This window comes from Bos javanicus, chromosome 7 (genome assembly GCF_032452875.1).
Source record: "Bos javanicus breed banteng chromosome 7, ARS-OSU_banteng_1.0, whole genome shotgun sequence".
Classification (NCBI taxonomy): Eukaryota; Metazoa; Chordata; class Mammalia; order Artiodactyla; family Bovidae; genus Bos; species Bos javanicus.
Genome location: NC_083874.1, coordinates 5353599 through 5375077, shown reverse-complemented (window position 1 = coordinate 5375077; position 21479 = coordinate 5353599). Strand labels below are relative to the sequence as shown.

The 21479-nt window shown below is 52.0% G+C and overlaps 1 protein-coding gene across 4 annotated transcripts; it reads left to right on the top strand.

Moving 5' to 3' along the window:
- The first annotated feature begins 407 nt into the window (after positions 1-407).
- Positions 408-20506, top strand: B3GNT3 (UDP-GlcNAc:betaGal beta-1,3-N-acetylglucosaminyltransferase 3). 4 transcript variants are annotated; one of them, XM_061421622.1, is made up of 5 exons: positions 408-570; positions 13015-13118; positions 13930-13989; positions 15669-16285; positions 18943-20506. In XM_061421622.1, exons 4-5 carry the CDS (start codon positions 15719-15721, stop codon positions 19492-19494), a joined length of 1119 nt encoding a protein of 372 aa, XP_061277606.1. In that variant the 5' UTR covers positions 408-570; positions 13015-13118; positions 13930-13989; positions 15669-15718; the 3' UTR covers positions 19495-20506. The 4 variants fall into 4 exon arrangements, with proteins under 4 accessions (XP_061277606.1, XP_061277603.1, XP_061277605.1 ...); XM_061421619.1 differs by lacking the exon at positions 13015-13118; XM_061421623.1 differs by lacking the exons at positions 408-570; positions 13015-13118 and adding an exon at positions 8373-8461.
- Positions 20507-21479: the final 973 nt, after the last annotated feature.

Sequence of the window (21479 nt, the reverse complement as noted above, 5' to 3'; positions counted from 1 at the left end):
GGGTTCGCATCTTGGCCAGCCCCAACCTCAAGAATCTTCCAATGCCAGCCCGCGGCACCCGGACGTCTGGGGGCTCCGGATAGATTATGGAGTTCTGAAATATTGTAACCCCTTGAAGAGCCACTGGGATCAACTCGCCTCCTTGCTGCCCCGCACCCCCTCGACACACACACCCTCTTAATAATTTCTTATCGAACACATGTTGGACCAATCCTGGGGCCCTTTGCCAGAGATAGGAAGGCGCCTCTTGCGTATCTCCAGCCTCGGAATGCTCACTCTCTGGCTCCAGGCTCCCTCAAATGGGGTCTGGGGCCAGGATAGGGTCGGGGGAGGTTAGAAGCCGCGGGGTTGGCGCGATCGCGCCAGTGGAGGGACAGGGGCGGGGCCGGGGAGGGAAGGGGCGGGGCCGGCCGGAAAACCAACCCGGCCCTCCTGGAACGCGGTTCAGCTAGGGTGTGGGGTCCGGCAGGAGGCTTGAAGCCTGGAAGGGCGGGGCCTCGCGCTTAAGTGAAACTCTTCCTCCTGCTCCGGAGCAGGATAAGGGGTCGGAGGCTGGACGGTTGTCTAGGGGTAAGTACTGGGGCCCCTGAGGATCTAGTGGAACTCTGGTGGAGGGGCGGAGTCGGGGCTCTAGGGAAACCTGGACTGGTCCCTGGGGTCGCGGTATCCCGCTGCGTGTACCCTGAAGTGTGGTGGTGGTTTAGTCGCTAAGTCGTGACCAACTCTTGCGATCCCATGGGGGCGGATCCCATGGGGGGAGATCCTGGAGCCCCGGGTCTCAATAACCCTGTTGCCCTCACCCATCGGTAATAGTAGTCGCCTGCTTCCCACGGCCGAATCAGTCCTGGCCTCGAAGGAAGCCTCATTCACGCCTGGGCAATGGCGGGACACCGAGGCCCCTGATCCTGTAAGTGTCCCGTTGCAGCCGTGGTGCACAAAGTGAAGCCACCCTGGACCCCCACCTCCCGCCTTCCTCTTAGGACAGAGTGGGAACCGAACGAAGAGTGGAGTGCGCTTTGTACACGCTGGCCATTACTATTACTGTTATCGTTATTGTTGAGATTGTTAGCACGCTGATTGGGAGGGTCTGTGCAGAAACAGCAACAGCCTTGTCAGGCGCTGCACCTGGTTCCCTCGCGGGACCCCAGCTCACAGTTGCCTTTGGGATTCATTCAGGTCCTGGTCATTCAGGCCTAATTCATTCAGGTCAGCCAGTGCCTGGCTATATAGCTTGCTTCTGATTGCTCCTGCTCTCTGAATGCACCTCAGTGTCCCCTCTGTGGGGCAGCAAAATGACCTAGCTTCCACGAGGATGCCTGAGCGGTTAGCCTGCAAAAGCTTTTATGGTGGGGGCGCTTCTGGCCACTGAAAGACCTCAAGCAACTGACTTGTATGTCTCTGAGCCTTGGCTTCCCTGTATGTCAAGTGGGGCTCATGATGTGGAACTGTGGTGAAGGTGAAATAAGAGCAGCAGCCAAACTGTGGGGCCACAGAAAGCCAGCCATCCCCATGAATATATTAGTAACTATAATTATTACATTGCATCATTAGCCATCTTTATGGCTTCTCCACCAACTTTCCCTCTGGGCCCGATTTTTTTTTTTTATGGCCACTTTTCAGATGGAGAAACTGAGGACCTGTTCCCCTTCCCCCCGACCCTCTACCCCGGCCTCTCCTGCCCCTTCTCCCTGCTGCTGCTAAGTCGCTTCAGTCGTGTCCGACTCTGTGCGACCCCATAGATGGCAGTCCACCAGGCTCCCCGTCCCTGGGATTCTCCAGGCAAGAACACTGGAGTGGGTTGCCATTTCCTTCTCCAATGCATGAAAGTGAAAAGTGAAAGTGAAGTCGCTCAGTCGTGTCCGACTCCCAGCGACCCCATGGACTGCAGCCTACCAGGCTCCTCCGTCCATGGGATTTTCCAGGCGAGAGTACTGGAGTGGGGTGCCATCGCCTTCTCCACTCCCTCTCCCTACCCCTACCCTTATCCCCTATCCCTTGGGCCAGGGCCTCCTTGTCCAAATCTGGAATTCAGGACCCAGGGGAAGTTTGCTGGATTTGGAACTCGCCCTGGGGCCACATGGGCTTCCCCTGGTGGCTCAGATGGTGAAGAATCTGCCTGCCATGTAGGAGACTTTGTTTTGATCCCTGGGTCGGGAAGATCCCCTAGAGAAGGGAATGGCTACCCACTCCAGTATTCTTGCCTGGAGAATCCCATGGACAGAGGAGCCTGGTGGGCTACAGTCCATGGGTCGCAAAGAGTCTGACACTGAGCGACTAGCCACACACTTCCAACTGGGGCCGCAGCTTTCTCCCACAGCCCTGTCTGTTCCTAAGGTGGCCGCCAGCATTGGTGGTATAATGGTGAGTATAGCTGCCTTCCCAGGTGGCCACCATGCCAGACAGGTCTGAAGAGTCCAGAGGAAGAGGTGTGGCCCCTGCGTCAGGCTACTGGGCCCCCACCTCTTAGCTGCGTGTGTGAACAGCTCATGTTTGCACAGCCCAGCCCAGACACCCTCCCTTCACCTCTCCCTCAGCCCAGAGTGTGAAGATTGATCCCTAACAACAGAGTGTGAAGATTGATCCCTAACAACAGAGTGTGAAGATTGATCCTCTGGGTGCAGGGGAGGGGCCACACACCTCTGAGGAGGGGCCTTGGAACTTCTCTCCTCCAAGCCAGACCGTGGGGAATCCAGACAAGCCGGCTTGGCCCAGGGACCCTAGGGCTGGGCTGGGTTAGCCCAAGGGGAGGAGATAAGGTGTCACTGAGTCTTCTTTTCCTGCCAATGGCCTCTGAGGCTCAGAGTGGGACAATAGTTTGCCCTCCAGCCCCCATGACCCCAGGAGGATGCACTGTGGTCCCTCCACCTGATGGGAATCTGGTTCAGCTTGATTGACCCCCATGATAGGGAAACTCACTACCAACATCACAAACTAAAGGAGATCCCACCAGGTGGTGGTTAAAGGCAGGGAATGGGCTACCACTTAACCTCCCTTGAATGAGTTCCTTGACCTCTCTGTGTTTCAGTTCTCCTAGGAAACGAAATGACGCTAACGTAGCCCTACCCCAGCGCAGGTGCGCAATGCAGGTGGAAAGGCTGCCTGCAAGACCTGCATGTTAACTCTATCTTTGATTATGTTCTCATTCATGACATTTATTGATCGTTGCATGAGAGAAATTAACAAGGCCCGGAAAAGGGCCCTGACCTAGTTTGAGAGTCCTTCAGAAGGTTCCCAGGGGTTCAGTTTCCATATCAGCCCTGGATCATGGGAAGAGTTGAAGCCTTGATCTGCGATGCATGGCCTGCCTCCCCCAGCCTCAGTTTTCCCATTGAAGAAATGAGCCCAGAGATGCCCTTTGTGGCTTATCCGGGGGCAGGGCTGGCATTTAATCAGGGGCCTATGTCCAGCCTCAGAATCCTTCCTGGGCTCATCCCAGATACCCCGGGCAGTTTCTGCAGTAGGTGAGGGCTGGCTCATTCAATGAGTCATCCATTAGGAGCCCTGGGACCTGGAAACAGGACTCAAGGGTCTAAAGGGCATGTGTTGCCCCCTCCCACCCTTTCTTCCACACCCAGGGGTTCACCAGAGTGAATGTTGGGCGTATATTTGCATAAAACCCACTCATACAGCTGGTAAGCAATGTCAGCTCATAATGAGCCATTCTTAGAAATTATCTTTACTGGGCTTTCGCTCCTTTTTATTCCTGTTTACAAAAGCAACCCATGGTTCTTGTAAAAAGGGACCAGCCTATCATTGCTGGAAGGCCAAACTGGTATGAACCAGTGAGGGGTCACCCACAGTCCAGGTGGTCAGTGTTCAAATTCCAGCAGCCTGGCCTCTGGTAAGTGGATGCCCTCTCTGTGCTCACCTGACCCCCCACCCCCAGGAACTGGGACCTCCCTGGGAGGCTCACTGAGAGCTACAGAGGCCCATCCACAGGCCAGCGATCCGCACCCTTTCCTGCAAGTGCCCCCGACTCCCATCCTTGGGCTTTCCTGGAAAATTGTCTTAATCGATACTTCTGTCCCCTATTAGCCCATCGCCTCCCTGACAACGGTAACAGTGGTTTGTCTCCCTCGACTTGGCTGGGTGCCTAGAACCTAGAGTAGGGCATGGTATACATACACTGGGTGTTCACCTCAGAGCTGACCAGATGTGACTAGTGTGCAAGTCATATCAATAGCTGGTGCTGCTCTAATATTGTTACTGTTGGCACTATGTTGGCACTTCATAACTGTGTGTGTGACTTGGAGGAAAAGTCACCGCTTGGTCCTCTAGCCTCTCCCAGGGCTCAGAGGGCTATATATACAAATCGGGTTCTCCTGTCACCCCAGAGTGTTTCAGGTCCCCATCCCCATACAGATGCCAGCTGAGGGTTGTTGGGGAGAGGAGGAACAAGGAAAGCCCCAGTGGCTGATATTTAGCACGGGCTGAGGGTAACCATGAGTGGTCAGCTGACACCAGGCGGCTTTAGAGAGGGGATGCTGAGGCCTGGAGTGGGAAGGGACAGCTGTTTGCCCCGAGTCTGCAGATGGCCAGTAGCAGCTGGGTCAGGCTTTCCTACTCCCAGGGGCCACCATGGCAGCTTCCGAAGCATCAGCTTTCTTGGTCCTCACACCTGCTGGGTGAGAGGGGAACGAGCCCTCATGTTCCTGACTTAAAAACGGAGCCCAGGGCCTGGGCTGTTTGGGAGCACCCGGGACCGGAGGGTAGGAAGTGGGGCAGGTGGCTGTGTGTCTGACAGGTCTGGAGAAGGACCCGGGATTCACCCTCTTCAAACCTCAGTGCTCTCATCTGCAAGTTGGGAGTCTCGTGTGGGAAATCACCTTGACATGACCTCCAAGTTGGCGCCAGGCACGCCTTCACCATCTGTGAACTAGTGCCGGGTGGGGCTGCGGGGCTGGCCCAGACCCCCAAGGATGCTAACCTGGATGGTGTGGCATTCTCACTTCCCCACGTGTCCCAGGGCTTCGCTGGTGGCTCAGACAGTAAAGGATCTGCCTGCAGTGTAGGATACCTGGTTTCAATACCTGGGTTGGGAAGATCCCCCGGAGCAGGGCATGGCTACCCACTCCAGTATTCTTACCTGGAGAATCTTCATGGACAGAGGAGCCTGGCAGGCCACAGTCCATGGGGTGGCAAAGAGTCGGACACAACTGAGTGACTAAGCACGTGTGTCTCAGCCTCTCTGTCTTCCTGGCCTCCCAAGGGACAGTGACAAGAACAGGTGAGGAGAATAGAGGTGCCTGGACCCACACATGCCCGGACCTTGCCACACCTTGGCTGCCGCTTGGGGGTGTAGACAGAGGATGGGGGCTACAGCACTGTTACCAGTGAGAGGGTAACAGGCAGGAAGGCCAGCAGTGTCCAAACGGAGGAGATAGGCTGCAAATGTCAGACATTTTTCTCTATCTTAAGCGACAGAAGGAAACAAACTAGCGATATTTTTTCCTTCTCTGCTGCGGCTGCCGCTGGTAAGTCGCCTCAGTCACGTCCGACTCTGTGCGACCCCATAGACGGCAGCCCACTAGGCTCCTCTATCCCTGGGATTCTCCCGGCAAGAACACTGGAGTGGGTTGCCATTTCCTTCTCCAATGCATGAAAGTGAAAAGCGAAAGTGAAGTCATTCAGTCGTGCCCGACTCTTAGTGACCCCATGGACTGGAGCCTACCAGGCTCCTCCATCCATGGGATTTTCCAGGCAAGAGTACTGGAGTGGGGTGCCATTGCCTTCTCCATACAAATTTAAAAGGAGGTTTCTCTTAAAATACTGTGTTGCCATAATGACACCTGGTTTCACCTGAAGTTAACAAGTTTTCAAACCTTGAGTTAACCGATGTATTTTTCTTATGAAAATGTTTGTCTTAAGCTATGTTAATGTCATTCACCCCAGACTCTGCCTTCAATTCGGTTTGCCTAATGGCTCAGAACCTACTTGACAAACCAGTGTGTTAGACATTGTCCCCTAATCTCTGTAAAGGAAACTATTTGTATGGTAATCTGCCCTTCTACAAGATTCAAGTCAATCCTTTTATGGCCCAGGATGACTCATCTGGTGCCAAGATTATTCCAAAATACATCTTATGGATGAGGGGCCTGGTGCCATTCTGAATTTTAAGACATTTCTTTCTTTAATTAACAGACTGCTAGTGACTATATAACATCCAGCTGAAGACTAGCAGGGGGATCCTCTTTCTGCCCCCTTCTGATGCCTATGTCAGAAGCTTTCTCTCTCTCCTTTATACTTTAATAAAACTTTATTACACAAAAGCTCTGAGCGATCAAGCCTTGTTTCTGGCCCCGGATTAAATTCTTCTCCTCCGGAGGCCAAGAATCCAGGCATCTTTTCATGGTTCAACAACAACCTTTCACCAGTGGGGGTTCCTAATTAATTCTGCTGAGTGATTGGCCTCTTTTGCACATCTAGTGTCTCATGAATTTTCAATAAGTTATTAACAAGAAGTACTGTGTATGTATATATGCAATGAATCAATACTGTTCAGTGAGCATGTCTCTTGGTGCCTCGGGGCTGTTTAGTGGCGGGTCCATATCATATTCATTATGATAACATGCATATTCATTAGGGCTTCCCTGGTGGCTCAGTTGGTAAAGAACCCACTGGCAATGCAAGAGACCCAGGTTTGATCCCTGGGTAGAAAAGATCCCCTGGAGAAGGAAATGGCAGCCCACTCCAGTATTCTTGCCTGGAGAATCCCATGGACAGAGGGGCCTGATGGGCTGCAGTCCTTGGGGTCGCAAACAGTCGAATACAATTATGATAATATGCATATTCATTAATGCATAACAAATGCACCTTGCAACTCTTAATTGTTGCCTTATAACTATTTCATGTCTTATAAATACTGAGTGTCTCCTGTATAGTTAGTGGGTCATTCATATTTAACACTTCTTGCTCATTAAATACACCGTGAATCTATTTCAGTGCCAGGAATATTTGGCCCTTTCACATGTTAAGAAGGAGTCAGGGATATTCAGTGCTTCTTGGTCCTGCCCCCTTGGCTCCACGGTTGGGCTTGCTGATTTACCAGGACTGAATCACTGCATCCTCTAGGGTCCTGAGTAGGGAATGGTGACAGTCGTTGTCTGCCATGGGGTTAGGCTGAAACGACACGCAAGGAAATAGCCGATACGGGAATTATCATTAGTATTTTTGCCCGTACAACAAACAGCAGCAAGTGTCACCTGGGGACTGAGCTGTGAGTGCCTAGACGCTGGGCCCCATTTCTGGGACTCCATGTTGGCTGGGGAAATAAACAGGAAAGAAGTGAGTAGATTTGTCCAGTGGTGGAGCCAGGGTGGGGTGGTTTAGTTGGGAGGCCAGGGCCTCTCTAAGGAGATAATGTTGGACGGAGGCCTGAAGATCAAGGAGAACCAGGGGGAAGAGCAGGAGGGAAGGGCATCTGAAGTGGAAGGTGCAAAGGCTCTGTGGCAGGGTCAAGCCTGGGTTTTGAGTGCGTGTGTGTTTAGTCGCTCGGTTGTGTCCCACTCTTGGTGACCCCATGGACTCTGGGGCCCACCAGGCTCCTCTGTCCATGGAATTCTCTAGGCAAGAATACTGGAGTGGGTTGCCATTTCCTTCTCCAGGGGATCTTCCCGACTCAGGGATCGAACCTCGGTCTCCTGCACAGCAGGCAGATTCTTTACAGTCTGAGCCACCAGAGGTTGTGTGTAGCTGGAGTGGAGGAGAAGGGGCAGAGGTCATGGGCGGGGGGAGAAGGGGGTTGAGAGCACCCAAGAGAGGGGAGCATTATCGATTCAGTGGACGTGAATTTGAGCAAACTCCGGGAGATGGTGCAGGACAGGGAACCCTGGTGTGCTGCAGTCCGTGGGGTCACCAAGGTCTAGACACGGCTGAGCGACTGAACAGCAAGAGGCAGAGGCCATGGGTCTCAGGGGGAACAAGAGGCTTTGCCGTGTGCAGTGGAAGAAGCAGGCTCTGGGTGATGGTGAACTTGCAGTGGTGCATGGAAGGCAAACAGCCCCCGGCAGGATTGGCTGGTATTGCAGTGCGGGGTTGGGTGATGGGCCTTGAGAGTCAGCCTGGACATCACTGCTATCACTCTCTACATAGTGGCACTATGAGCTAGAGGGAGGAGGCCCTGCCAAGTGCAAGCAATAGACTGATGTGTTCATCCATCAGATACCCGGGGGGTCTTCCTGGTGTACCTGCCATCGTGTGCCAAAGGCTCTTGCCCAGACCCTGTACCTGGGTCACTTGCTGTCCCATAACATCCCCTTGTGAAAGGCTCAGAGACCTCCCACATTTTCTTCTGCCTGGTCCATTCTTCTCTTTCCCCCACATCCAGGTTTCAATTTGTTTTCTTTTTTTTGGCTACGCTGCGCTGCATACAGGATCTTAATTCCCTGACCAGGCACTGAACCCATGCCCCCTGCAGTGGAAGCACAGCCTCTGAACCACTACACCTCCAGGGAAGACTCAGGTTCTACATTTTGATTACTCCCTTCATCCTATTTGCTGAACTCACCCACATCCCTGAACCCTGCCAGCCAGCCCCTATCCAGATCCCCAAATTCTTGCTGCCCTGACCTCTAACTGGGGCCCTGATTGCACTTCCCCGCTCAGCAGCCACAGGGAACATCTTCAAAGCATAACTCAGTCTCTGTCCCTCCCCTGCTCACACACCCTCCATGGCTCCTCACCGGCAACACAAGAGCTGTTTCCAGGCCCCATTTCCTGCTCCTCCCCCTGCCATCCTTGGCAACCCTGCCTTCATCTTCCCCCTCCTCCTCCTCCTCCTCCTCCTCCGCTTCAGCCACACCACTTCCTGCCTCTCCCTTCAAAAACCTGAAGTTGTGCCTACCTCAGGGCCTTGGTACTTGCTGCGCCCTCTGCCTAGAATGTCCTCCTCCCAGGGCTCTGCCCACGTGATTTCCCTTCATCCTTAAGGGAATCCGCAGGCTGGTCCGGTCCCTTCCCTGCCACGGATCCCTTTGTCTTTGACAGCATTTAACACGGTTGCAACTAAAAGAACCACCTCGTGTGTTGATATCATAAGAGAGGGGCTGACTTGGGCGTGGCTGTGTCCCCAGCATCTTGCACATAGTAGGTGCAGAGTAAATACTCTGTGGCCCACAAGTCAGTGCAACAAGTGAAACAACAGGATTACTGCCTATTCCTAGGTTCACTCACCAGTCCCCCCCACCCGCTCCCTCCTTCCCCCCAGCATGCCCCACCTGCTCACCAGGTTCTCAGTCCTACATCAGATGTTTAGCACATGGGTTCCTTGTGACAGATTCTGGAGGGACGTCCAGGTGGGAACTACAGGGTTCCCACCCATCTGGATTCTGTGTTCCAATCCTGCCTAATGCTGAGCCTCATTATCCCCATCTGTAAGTAGGGGTTCTGGGGGCATTAAAGGATCCAGGACCATGAGCCAAGGTTACTGAGGTTGTCCCCGCATAGTCAGTGTATGCCAAGCCCTCTGCTACTTAATATAGAAAGTGACCCATTGTGTGTTTATAGGGCAAGGCATGTTCTCAGTACTTCCCTCTGCTAGCAAGGAAATAGATACCCCAGAGGAAGTGCCTCACCAAGTTCAACTCTGAGCAAAGAGGGACCCTTCAACAAGGAATCGGGCCTCTCTGCTCACATACCTTTCATGGCTCTCTATTACCCCCAGGAAAGAACCCCACTACTCAGTTTGGCATTCAAGGTCTTTATGGGGTCTGGCCCCACCTCTTAGCCTCAGAAATCAACCCCTCTCCAAATTCTGCTCTTCAACCAAATAAACCACATGATTCCTTGAATAGTCTGTTTTCTTTCTCTTCCTTGCTTTTGCATTCACCCTCCTATCTGAACGCCCTCGGTGAACTCATATGCGTCCTTCAAAACCTCAGCCTCAATACCCCAATCCATTCTTCTGGCCCAGACCTGAAACCACAGGTGTCTGGATTTGTCTCCCCAAGTCTGAGAGCTTCTGGAGGGCCAGGCCCAGGGCTGAGGCTTCTCAGTTCCTCCAGAATCTGTTTGTTGAATGAATGAATGTTTCATATGTGTGCTTTGGGGTAAGAGACTACAACACCCTTCTTAGGACTGAAGAACTTGGAGACAAAGTGGGTTTCTGCGGCAATGCAAGTCACCTGCTGGGCCACCTTAGGATGACTCTCTGAGCTTCACTTCCCCAGCTATGGAGTGAGAGTGGGGATTCTCCCAGAGTTATTCAGACCCCCAGACTTCAAAGTGAGCAGCTATTTCGGTTTCCACAAGTCCGGTCCTTCCCAGTCTGGAGAGGGTAGACAGCAGAATTTTGGGGTGGGGTGGAGGGTCAGAGAATTGAAAGCAGGCCTGAGAGGAACTTCTCACCAAGAAGGACTTCTTACCCAGCCCCCCAACAAAGGTCCCAGAATTGCTGCATAGCTGCTCGGAGGAAGTAATACCAAGGGATTCCCCAACTGGGCCCCTAAGACCCAGTCTTTCCCACAGTAGGTGTGAGGTCATTACCTCTTTAAGAAAGTAAAGCCTATAAGGGGAGATTGGGGACCACGTGGGGTACCATCCACTGAGATACCCAGCAAGGTATTCTGGATCAGTGAATCCCCAGTACTCTCCGCCTGACTGAAAGGGAGCCCCAGGGGTTCTTTTTTATGCCAATCTGGATGTGGGATGTTGTGAGTTCCGAAATATTTCCTGCTTGAAGTTTCAAGGGGCCATGAGTCAGCACTGAGGGTGACCTTGGTGGATGAAAAAGGGAAGGAGAACTGGGGTGCATTAATAGAGGTCTAGTGTAGGGAGAAGGGGAAATGAACCTCCATCCCCTCCCCTGCTCCCAACCTGAACTCTCAGATCCCAGTCAGGAGACTCACAGAGACTGGGAGATGGAGTCTCTGTAAGCTCCCTCCATTTTAAGAAGAGATCTGGCAAGAAAAAGTTGGGAATGCAGGTAGCCAACAAAGAGTGAATGTTTCATATGCAAAGAGTTCTTACAAGTAAAGAGGAAAGAAAGTGCAAGGAAAAGAACAAGCATTAATGGAATTAATTAGAACCAAATGACCACCCTCAAGAGGTTCTCTTTTGCCCGGACACTGATCCCTGTAATATGAGCCACTTAGTCATTTTATCCCTTCTCATTCCTTCCCCCTTCCCAATGCCCAGGTTTGGCTGAATTGTTTTACTTGTTTAGTGGCTAAGTTGTGTCTGACTCTTTTCTGACCCCATAGACAGTAGCCTGTCAGGCTCCTCTGTCCGTGCAATTTCCCAGGCAAGAATACTGGAGTGGGTTGCCATTTTCTTCTCCAGGGGATCTTCCTGACCCAAGGATTGAACCCCTTTCTCCTGCATTGGCAGGTGGATTCTTTATCACTGAGCCACCAGGGAAGCCTGCTGAGTTGTAGGTATTCCTATTTCACTGAATTATTTTTCTTTGCTATGGGAACTAAACACATTCCCAGCTAAGGGATCTTTGGCCATTTAGGTTTGATTTTCTATTTAAATAGAAAAAAACACTAATAAATCTCAAATACTCCATCCAGGGAATTTATCTAAACCTATATCAAGGTTCTGTGTCCAGCCCTCATTCCCCTCTTTGAATCCATCCTCCTTTTCAATTCTCTATTCCATTTCTTATTTATTTAAATAAGACCAGGATTTCTCAATCCTGACAACATTGACGTTTGGAACTGGATCATTCTCTGTTGTGGGGGCTGTCCTGTGACCTGTAGGATGTTCATTTAAGCAGCATCTCTGGCGTCCGCCCACTCCATGCCATTAGCAGCCCCATATCTCTACCCTCCCCCAATCATGACAACCAGAAATGTCCCCAGACGTTGCCCAGTAAATATCCCCTGGGAGCAGAATAATCCCTGGTTGAAAACTGATTTAGACTGTAAATGAATTCACCCTCTGAATGAAGGTGTCTGAGTTAGAAGTTGGGGTCCCATGTGTCTTCCAGCATCTGTGCCTCTCTGGCCACCAGTGTCACCAAAGAACATTGTGACATCTCTCGTCTGATTTTTGGTGACTTGGGCTTTCTATTGCAGCTCCTGAGTTTTTTGCCCCCATCCTTGGAGCTCAGGAATCTGCCAGGTTTGCCTGAAACACTCCTTTCTTGTGGTCCACTCTGAACTCAGGCTCCTCTTCAGCTCAGGAAAATGTCCTTGGATTTGTTCATTCTTGCATCACATTTGTCATTTCCAAGATTGTGATATGTCCTTTTAGGACTCACAGACCTGCCCTCCAGATGATGAAACCACCCCTTCTCAGGCCGGCAGCCAAGCCGGGGACACACAGCAATAAGACAGGCTCTGTGCCACAAGCAGATAGGGTCCCTAGCTACTCAGACTCCACTGACTCATCCGCACCTCCGGGCCTTTGCACTTGCTGTGCCTTCCCTGGTATCCTCCTGCCCTCCTCCCACATCCACCGACCTCAGCCATGCTGGCTCCTCTGTGCCATTCACATCCCACTTAAATGTCATCTCAAAGTCCACACTCCACACACACCAGACCCCATTTCCTCCCAAGTCATTTCACTGACGTTTTTATTTAGTGTCTATTCCCCCCTGGAGAGTGTGGGTCCCAGAGTGGCAGAGATGTTGAGGTAACCCATGCCTGTTCATCACTGGGTCCTCAGCTCCCAGGAGGTGCCTGGCACATAGGACAAGCACTAAATATTGGCTTGAATGAATGTATAAAGTCATTCTGAGAGTCTATATATACGTTGGTATGTTTGGCCACACTGTGGGGTTTCCAGGATCTTAGTTCTCCAGCTGGGATTGTGCACTTTGCAGTGGGAGCAAGTAGTCCCGACCAGTGGACCACCAGGGAAGTCCCAAGAGTCAATATTTTTTCAGAATCTTTGGCATTTGAGCATTCATTCATTCATTCAATACTCATTTACCGAACACCCACTATGCACGAAGCACAGTTCTGGGGGCTGGGGATAGAATGGTGAACAAGACATTTCATGGAGCTCGTGTTCTGGTGGAGAAGATGGATGAAAAGCAGTACCTTTTTAAAGTTTTATCATGTATTTTAGGAGATGAAAGGGGCTTCCCTGGTAGCTCACCTGGTAAAGGATCGGCCTGCAATGCAGGAGACCCTGGTTCGATTCCTGAGTCAGGAAGAACTGCTGGAGAAAGGGTAGGTTGCCCACTCCAGTATTCTTGGGCTTCCCTGGTTGCTCAGGTGGTAAAGAATCTGCCTGCAATACCAGAGACCTGGATTTGATCCCTGGGTTGGGAAGATCCCCTAGACAAGGGAATGGCTACCCACTCCAGTATTCTGGCCTGGAGAATTCCACGGACTACATAGTCCATGGGGTCGCAAAGAGTGGGACACGACTGAGCAACTTTCACTTCACTTCAGAAGATGAAAAGCGCTGTGGAAGACAGAAAAAGTGGGCTGAGGTGGAGGATCAGGGGCTGCCAGTGAGACGATGTGTCCTGAGGGGGTGTTCCTGAGACGGGGACATTTGAGCAAAGACAGGAAGGGGGTGAGACAGGGAATGTGTGGAAATCTGGGGAATCAGGCAGAGGAGACAGCCTGCGCAGAGGTCCTAAGGCAGGACCATTTTTGAGGTCCTCAGCATGTTTGAGGTTAAAATCCCAATCACATTCTTACATAGGGTTAATTCCCATTTAACGCTGAAGCTCAGAGAGGTCAAGCTTCTTTCCCAAAGTCACACAGTAGAACTTGTAGAGTGGAGTCTGAGCCCTTTCTTGGGGACATACCTGGCCAGACAGTCCTTGGCTAGGCAGTGTGCAGAGATAATGATGGGCACATTGGGGAAACGACCTCATGGATCAGGGAAGGAAGCCCTGTCCCCAGCACCAGCACGCTTTTGTGGCTCTAGATAAGATGGGAAACTCTTGCTCTTAGGGAAGAGCTGGTTGAAGTTGCTTAGAGCTGGAGGGGCCTAGGAGGATCTGCTGACTGCCCTACGGTGTTTCAGGTGCCAAAGGGGAGAACGAGGGGACCCCAGACCAGCACGGACTTCCTGAAGCAATCTGAGGTAAATGCTGAGGTTCACATAGTCATTCAACAAACACTGGTCGAATGCCCACTAGGTGCCAGGTGCCAGGAGCTCTCCTCACACCCGCACAACCCAGTGACTTGGGGGTTGCTCACGTGTCTCCTTTATAGCTGAGGATACTAAGGCCCCAGGTATGAAGGGCACACAGCCAGGGAGTGACGGAATTGGGATTGAAACCCAGGAATGTGGCTCCAGGGGGCACCTTTTTGAGATAAGCCAGTAAGCGTTTAATGGATCGGTAGGTCCTGCCTTGGGTCTAATTTAGCATTTTCATGCTGTTCATCTTCACATTTAGGGCCGGAACACAGCACAGATACCACCTTTTCAGACAAAAGGACATCAAGGGAGTCCAGGGAAGCCTGGGAAAGGATCTGAACAGGAGACCAAGGGCTCTGCATAGATATGGGAAAGGAACTCTTCTAGGAGGAGGGGTTTTGATGGATGAACAAGAGTTTGCCAGAAAGAAACTAAGTGAACTTACTTTTATTCATAAATTATTCACTCAGACACTCCTTGCTTCCCCTGTGTGTCTGCCTCATGCTGGGCAATGCCAGGACCCTCAAGGAGCCCTCAGGCTTAAGAAATCAAAGTCAGATACAGACACCCTCATGGAACCATGACTGAGCCAGAGAGGGCCATGGGACTAGAGGTGGTGAATAGGGAACCAGGACTCTTCCTGAAGGGTCAAAGAGGGCTTCCAGGAGAATGGATCATTTGAGCCCAGAGAATGGATCATTTGAGATGGGCTTTAGAAGAGAAACAGGAGTTTGCCAAAGAAGATAGCATTGTTTGAGACATGCTGAGCCTGAGAGGTCTGTGAAGAGCCAGGGCCCATGTTCATTCAGCTCAGTGTGTGTTAGTCCCTCAGTCACGTCTAACTCTTTGTGACCCCATGAACTAGAGCCCACCAGGCTCCGCTGATTATGAGATTCTCCAGGCAAGAATGCTGGCGTGGATTGCCATTCCCTTCTCCAGGAGATCTCCCTGACCCAGGGGTTGAACCTGAGTTTCCTGCTTTGGAAGAAATTCCTTATCAACTGAGCCATCAGGAAAGTCCATGCTCAGCTCACAGGACCATTAAAAATAGTCATGGGACTTCCCTGGTGGGCCAGGAGTTAAGACTCTGTGCTTCCACCACAGTGGGGAGCAGGTTCAACCCCTGGTGGGGGAACTAAGATCCCACATACAGTGCCCTGCTACCAGAATGTAGAATGAGTGATGGTTATATCAGAAGCTCAGAGCTTCCTGGAGGGGCAAGTGAAAAGGGAAGCAGAAAGGATCCCAGCAGCTCTCAGCTACTAAAAGGGGAGTTCTCTGTCTCTTTCTCTGGGAGGCTCCTGAGCCATCTCTGAGGCTGGAACATAAAGAGGTCCAGGTTGGATGTCAAGGATTCTGGGCACACTGAATCTAGGAGGCTCCCGTTGGCATCTCCGTGCCTGTTTTCTCTGTAAATATTGATCCCCAGTAGGCCCTGGGCAACAGTCAGAGCCAAATGGGGTACTGGAGGGGGTGGGGGGCAGGGGAATCTCGGGGTAGGTTTCAGCATTTTACCGACTTGAGCAACTGTAAGGCTGCAACCAGGCGCTGGCGTCCACAGGTAGCTCGGGAAAAGCGCTTGGCCCCTCTGGCAACTGTTCAGCGACTGTTATTGTCTGCAGGAGCTCCCCAGGGGTCTCCTCGGACCACTCCGGAACTCCGGTGGACCACAATGAGGTGTTCCCGTCCCCTGCGGAAAGAGGCGGGCCTGGCTCTGCTTCTAGCCACCTTCACCCTCCTTCTCTTAAGTCTGCACTGGTCACCACCCACCTGCCCCCACCTGAAGGAGCCGCCGCGCGCCCCCAAGGCTCCTGACTGGCCCTCACCGCACTTCCGCGCCCCGCCCGCCCCTTGCCAGCCCAACACCTCCTTGATGTCCCTGCCGGACTTCGCAGGGCAACCGCCGCACATCCGCGACTTCCTGCTGTACAAACACTGCCGCGACTTCGCGTTGCTCCAGGAAGTGCCACCCGACAAGTGTGCGGACCCTGTCTTCCTGCTGTTAGTGATCAAGTCCTCGCCCAGCAATTACGAGCGCCGGGAGCTGGTCCGGCGCACGTGGGGCCGTGAGCGCCAGATTCTCGGTGTCCAGCTGCGCCGCCTCTTCCTGGTGGGCACCGACTCCAACCCGCTGGAGGCGCGAAAGGTCAACCGGCTGCTGGCCATGGAGGCGCGGACACACGAGGACATTCTGCAGTGGGATTTCTATGACACATTCTTCAACCTCACGCTCAAGCAGGTTGCCTGGGGGTGGTGGGGGGGGAGGGGCGGGGGGGGCGGGGTGTCACCTACTTGGGGCCACCTGTCCTTCCTGCCCGAAGTTGCTACCATCTCCTCTGAGGGGTACTAGAGACCAGAATCCCCCTCACCCCCAGCCCCTCTACTGTCCTTATAGTGATCTGAAGTCTTCTTTATCCAGGAAAGGCAGGGAGAAAGGACAGTGTGGTATGAGCTTGCAAGCCTGGCTTTCCAAGCCTTGATGACCTGGGTTCAAACGTCTTATTTGCTGTTTGCCCTAGATGATCATTCACTTCTCTGTGCCTCAGTTTCCTCAAGGAAATGGGATATTAATTGGACTCATTCACCTCTGAGGGCTACAGTGAGGATTATATGAGGTTTTATTTATTTATTTATTTGGTGGTACAGCATGCAGGATCTTGATTTCCTCCATCTGGGATCAAACCTGCGCCTCCTGCAGTGGAAGCTCAGAGTCTTAACCACTGGACCGCCAGGGAAGTCCCTGAGATGATATTATATTTATAAAGTTCCTAGGCCAGTGCCAGGTAGGGTTTCCCAGGGGGAGCTAGTGGTAAAGAACTCACCTGCCAATGCAGGAAATGCAAGAGACCTGGCTTTGATCCCTGGCTCAGGAAGATCCCTTGGAGGAGGGCATGGCAACCCACTCCAGCATTCTTTCCAGAGAAATCCCATGGACTGAGGAGCCTGGTGGGCTGTAGTCCATGGGGTCGCAAAGAGTCGGACATGACTGAGCGACGTCCCACAGTGGGGAACACCAGACAGAGCACACTTTGTTTCTTTGTTCTGGTCTGAATCCCTCTGAGGCTCAGGTCTGTGCAGTAGATATTCAACAAAGACCTTTCTGATGAAGAGAAACCATGAGAAGTCGAGGTCATCTTGCTCATGCTCAGAGGAGGAATTGAAGGCTCCAAGGACCCAACCAGCTTGGGGGGGTAGGAGGGATGGAGCAAGCTGAGTAGAGATCCAGGTTGAAAGAGACCCAGTGCAGATTCCTGCTCATAGTAAGTACAGAAAGGTCTGGGTTCAAGACCTTGAACAATAGACCATCTCTGTTGTGTGACCTTACTCAAGGCGCTTTCTCTGGAGAGCCTCTATTTTCTCATCTGTAAATGGGGTTGAAGACCACACCTGCTTCCTAAAATTGTATTAAGGATTCAAGGTAGGGCAGACACTGAGCAAGTACTGGCATGCAGCAATAGTTGTTACGAAGGTTACTAAAGCCAAGGTGGGCAGAGGACCCAGAACCTCTTAATGCAAAACATAACAGCCTGTGATGAACGTCAACTTGACAAACATGAATCCAGAGTCTACGAAGTGTTGACCGCCTCCTGGGTGCTGATGGCATATAGGAGAGACACAGCTCCCACCCAGGGGCAGTCCAGAGTCTGTTGGGGGAAGTACTGAAGCGTTAGTTGCTCAGTCATGTCTGACTCTTTGCAACTCCGTGGACTGAAGCCTGACAGGGTCCTCTGTCCATGGGATTCTCCAGGCAAGGATACTGAGGTAGGTAGTCATTAACTTTTGCAGGGGATCTTCCAGACCCAGGGATTGAACCTGGGTCTTCTGCATTGCAGGCAGATTCTTTACCATCTGAACCATGGTAGGGGAAGTAGATGTTATATAAGAATCATACAAGTAATTCTGTGATGGCAGTGCTTGGCAAGGCAGAGTGAGAAAGAATAGCAATAAATGTAAATAAGACAATTTTCAAGCACTTCTTGGTACATTCAGTTCAGTTCAGTTCAGTCGCTCAGTCGTGTCCGACTCTTTGCAAACCCATGAATCACAGCACGCCAGGCCTCCCTGTCCATCAGCAACCCCCGGAGTTCACCCAGACTCACATCCATCGAATCAGTGATGCCATCTAGCCATCTCATCCTCTGTCGTCCCCTTCTCCTCCTGCCCCTAATCCTTCCCAGCATCAGAGTCTTTTCCAATGAGTCAACTCTTCGCATGAGGTGGCCAAAGTACTGGAGTTTCAGCTTTAGCATCGTTCCTTCCAAAGAACACCCAGGGCTGATCTCCTTCAGAATGGACTGGTTGGATCTCCATGCAGTCCAAGGGACTCTCAAGAGTCTTCTCCAACACCACACTTCAAAAGCATCAATTCTTCGGCGCTCAGCCTTCTTCACAGTCCACCTCTCACATCCATACATGACCACAGGAAAAACCATAGCCTTGACTAGACGAACCTTTGTTAGCAAAGTAATATCTCTGCTTTTTAATATGCTATCTAGGTTGGTCATTACTTTTCTTCCAAGGAGTGAGTGTCTTTTAATTTCATGGCTGCAGTCACCATCTGCAGTGATTTTGGAGCCCCAAAAATAAAGTCTGACACTGTTTCCGCTGTTTCCCCATCTATTTCCCATGAAGTGATGGGACATTACAAAGCATCATCTCTGAAGATCCCCAACACTCCAGGAGGTAGGTCTTATGACAAGTCCCGTCTGGGAAGTTGAAAACTGAGGCACCGAGAGGGGGCTGTTGGTTGCAAAGATCATCCCAGAATTACTGAACCCAGGTTAGCCTGACTGGGGGCTACTGGGGTGGCCGATAGGGACCCAAAGCCGATAGCCCAGGCATCAAGCCCTCATGCCCTGTCTACCACCCCCCCCACCCCACCCCCGATCCTTGCAGGTGCTCTTCCTACAGTGGCAGAAGACACGGTGCACCAATGCCAGCTTTTTGCTCAACGGGGATGATGACGTCTTTGCCCACACAGACAACATGGTTGCCTACCTACAGAGCCACAACCCTGACCACCACCTCTTTGTGGGCCACCTGATCCACGATGTGGGCCCCATCCGGATTCCATGGAGCAAGTACTACGTGCCAAAGGTGATCATGGAGGAGGAACACTACCCGCCCTACTGCGGGGGTGGTGGCTTCCTACTGTCCCGCTTCACGGCCACCGCCCTGCGCCACGCCTCCCGCACCCTGGACCTCTTCCCCATCGATGATGTCTTCCTGGGCATGTGCCTGAAGCAGGAGGGCCTGGAGCCTGCCTCACACAGTGGTATTCGCACAGCTGGTGTTCAGTCCCCTTCCAGCCGCCTGTCCTCCTTTGACCCCTGCTTCTACCGAGAGCTGTTGCTGGTGCACCGCTTCTTACCCTATGAGATGCTGCTCATGTGGGATGCACTGAGCCAGCCCAATGTCACCTGTGGCAGGCAGGGACAGGTCTACTGAGGTGGTGTCAATGCCCCCAGCCTTGAGGCTACTATCTCCATCCCTATGGAAAAGGCAGCATCTTCCATCCAGGAAGCTGAGACCTTTGTCCTCCTAAGTAGGCGGAGCTAGGAAGGTACTAGGGAGGGCTTGATGAGTGAATCATCTGGCCAGTGAACTCCTACACATCCTTCAAAACCTACCTGATACTACCTAGACCATGTTCCATCTTCCTTCCTAGATTCTCAGCTGGAGGGACCGTCTCTTTCCATGGCTGTTAAGGGCAGAAGCACTTCTGCTCAGGTCCCAGCTACTGCTGCTACATCCATTCCTTTTCAATGTCCCACCTCCTAGCCCTAACTTTCATCACGGGCTGAACCCTAAGCAGTGGCCAGCCGCTTCTCGGTCATGAACCTGCTGTGGTAGGTGAGTTCTGGCCATGGTTCAAGGCCAATTGAGAACTTCTGGGTCCACACATAGCTGAAGGGAGAGGGATTTTTCAGCTAGGGAGAGAGGGTTACTGTTCTCCATGCCTCTCCAGATCTTGGACCCCTCAGATGGTGGGAGGGGCCAGAAAGGCTGTGAACGTGACTGCCTCCTCCCTGTTTATGGCGTCAATCGCTCTAATAGTGGGAATATTGAGCAGCGGAGGGAGGCGGCTATCTGTCTCAGGCTATGGGAGCTCAGAGTTTCTGGTGTCCCTGGCAGGGCCCAGCACCCACATCTGTGCTCCCCAAGATTTCAGGGAAGAGTAATGAAGCCAGAGGGGTTCTCACTGGGTCCAAGTCCTGCATACACACTCTTTTGTGCCCAGAGAAGGGGGATATCCGGGTATTTGGGACGCCTAAGTTCCCAGTCTGGCCCCCACCCCAGTGTGTCTCTCCCACTGAGGAGATCCAAGTGAACTGGTGACCCCCCACCCTGCTACCCTCAAACAGGTGTCTGAAACGGGCTTCACAGGAATTGGGACGGTGGCAAGGGGGGTCTCACTGCAGAGAGCAGACCTCAGGGAATAAAATGTTTCACAAAAGAATTTGAGGTCTTTTGTTTTCACAGTGATTTACAAGTTTTAAATCAGATCAGTCTACATTCATCCTTAAAATCTTATTTCCAGAAGAAAATATACCCCAGTAAAAATAGGGCATGGATGAAGAAGAAGTTATAGACCTTCTGTCAGGCAGATCTCACGTTATCCCCCCACCTGCTCACACACCCTCCATGGCTCCCTATTGCCTTCAGCTCATATTGTTGCAGGAAGAGGGACACCTTCCAGGGTCTGAGAGTGAGCTCTTGTCTAACATTTGGAAAGGAACTGTCCGAGGAGACACGTGTGCTGACAAAGCAAGAGACTTTGTTGGGAAATGGCACCTGGGTGGAGAGCAGCAGGGTAAGGGAATGCTGGAGAACTGCTGTGCCACGTGGCTCACAGTCTCAGGTTTTATGGTGATGGGGTTAGTTCCCCATGAGTTGAGGTTGCCTTTGACTAATCATTCTGACTCAGAATCCTTCCTGGTGGTGCCCGCATTGCTCAGCCAGGATGGATGCCAGCGAGGATTCTGGGAGGTGGTTGGACACGTGATGTCTTCTTTTGACCTTTTCCAAATTCTTCTGGTTGATGGTGGCTTATTAGTTCTGCATTCCTTACAAGGACCTTACAAGGACCTCCTGTCATAAAATAACTCACGCAAATGGCTGCTATGGTGCCTGGCCAGGGTGGGCAGTTTCAGTCAGCATGCTTTCTCCTAACAATATTACCTCCCCAGACTGATTCTCACTGCCAGTTTAGTGGCAGGCTCAGGAAAGAGGGACACAATGTAGAGAGTGCTCCTAGCTGCATGGGACACTGGACCCACCCGCTGCTGGCCAGGCTCCTTGTGAATCCTCCCACCCGCCCTCCCTCTCTTCACTGGGTTCACCTCCTCCCACTGGGACTACAGTTCTGTCCCCTTCCTCTGTCCCCTTCCTTGTGTCTCTGCTTTTTTTTTTTTTTTTCAATTTCATTTTAT

Coding starts and splice junctions, on each gene's coding strand:
- B3GNT3 (XM_061421621.1), top strand. CDS start 15,719: ATGAGGTGTTCCCGTCCCCTGCGGAAAGAGGCGGGCCTGGCTCTGCTT. Junction 16,286..18,942: donor TCAACCTCACGCTCAAGCAG/GTTGCCTGGGGG, acceptor CGATCCTTGCAG/GTGCTCTTCCTACAGTGGCA.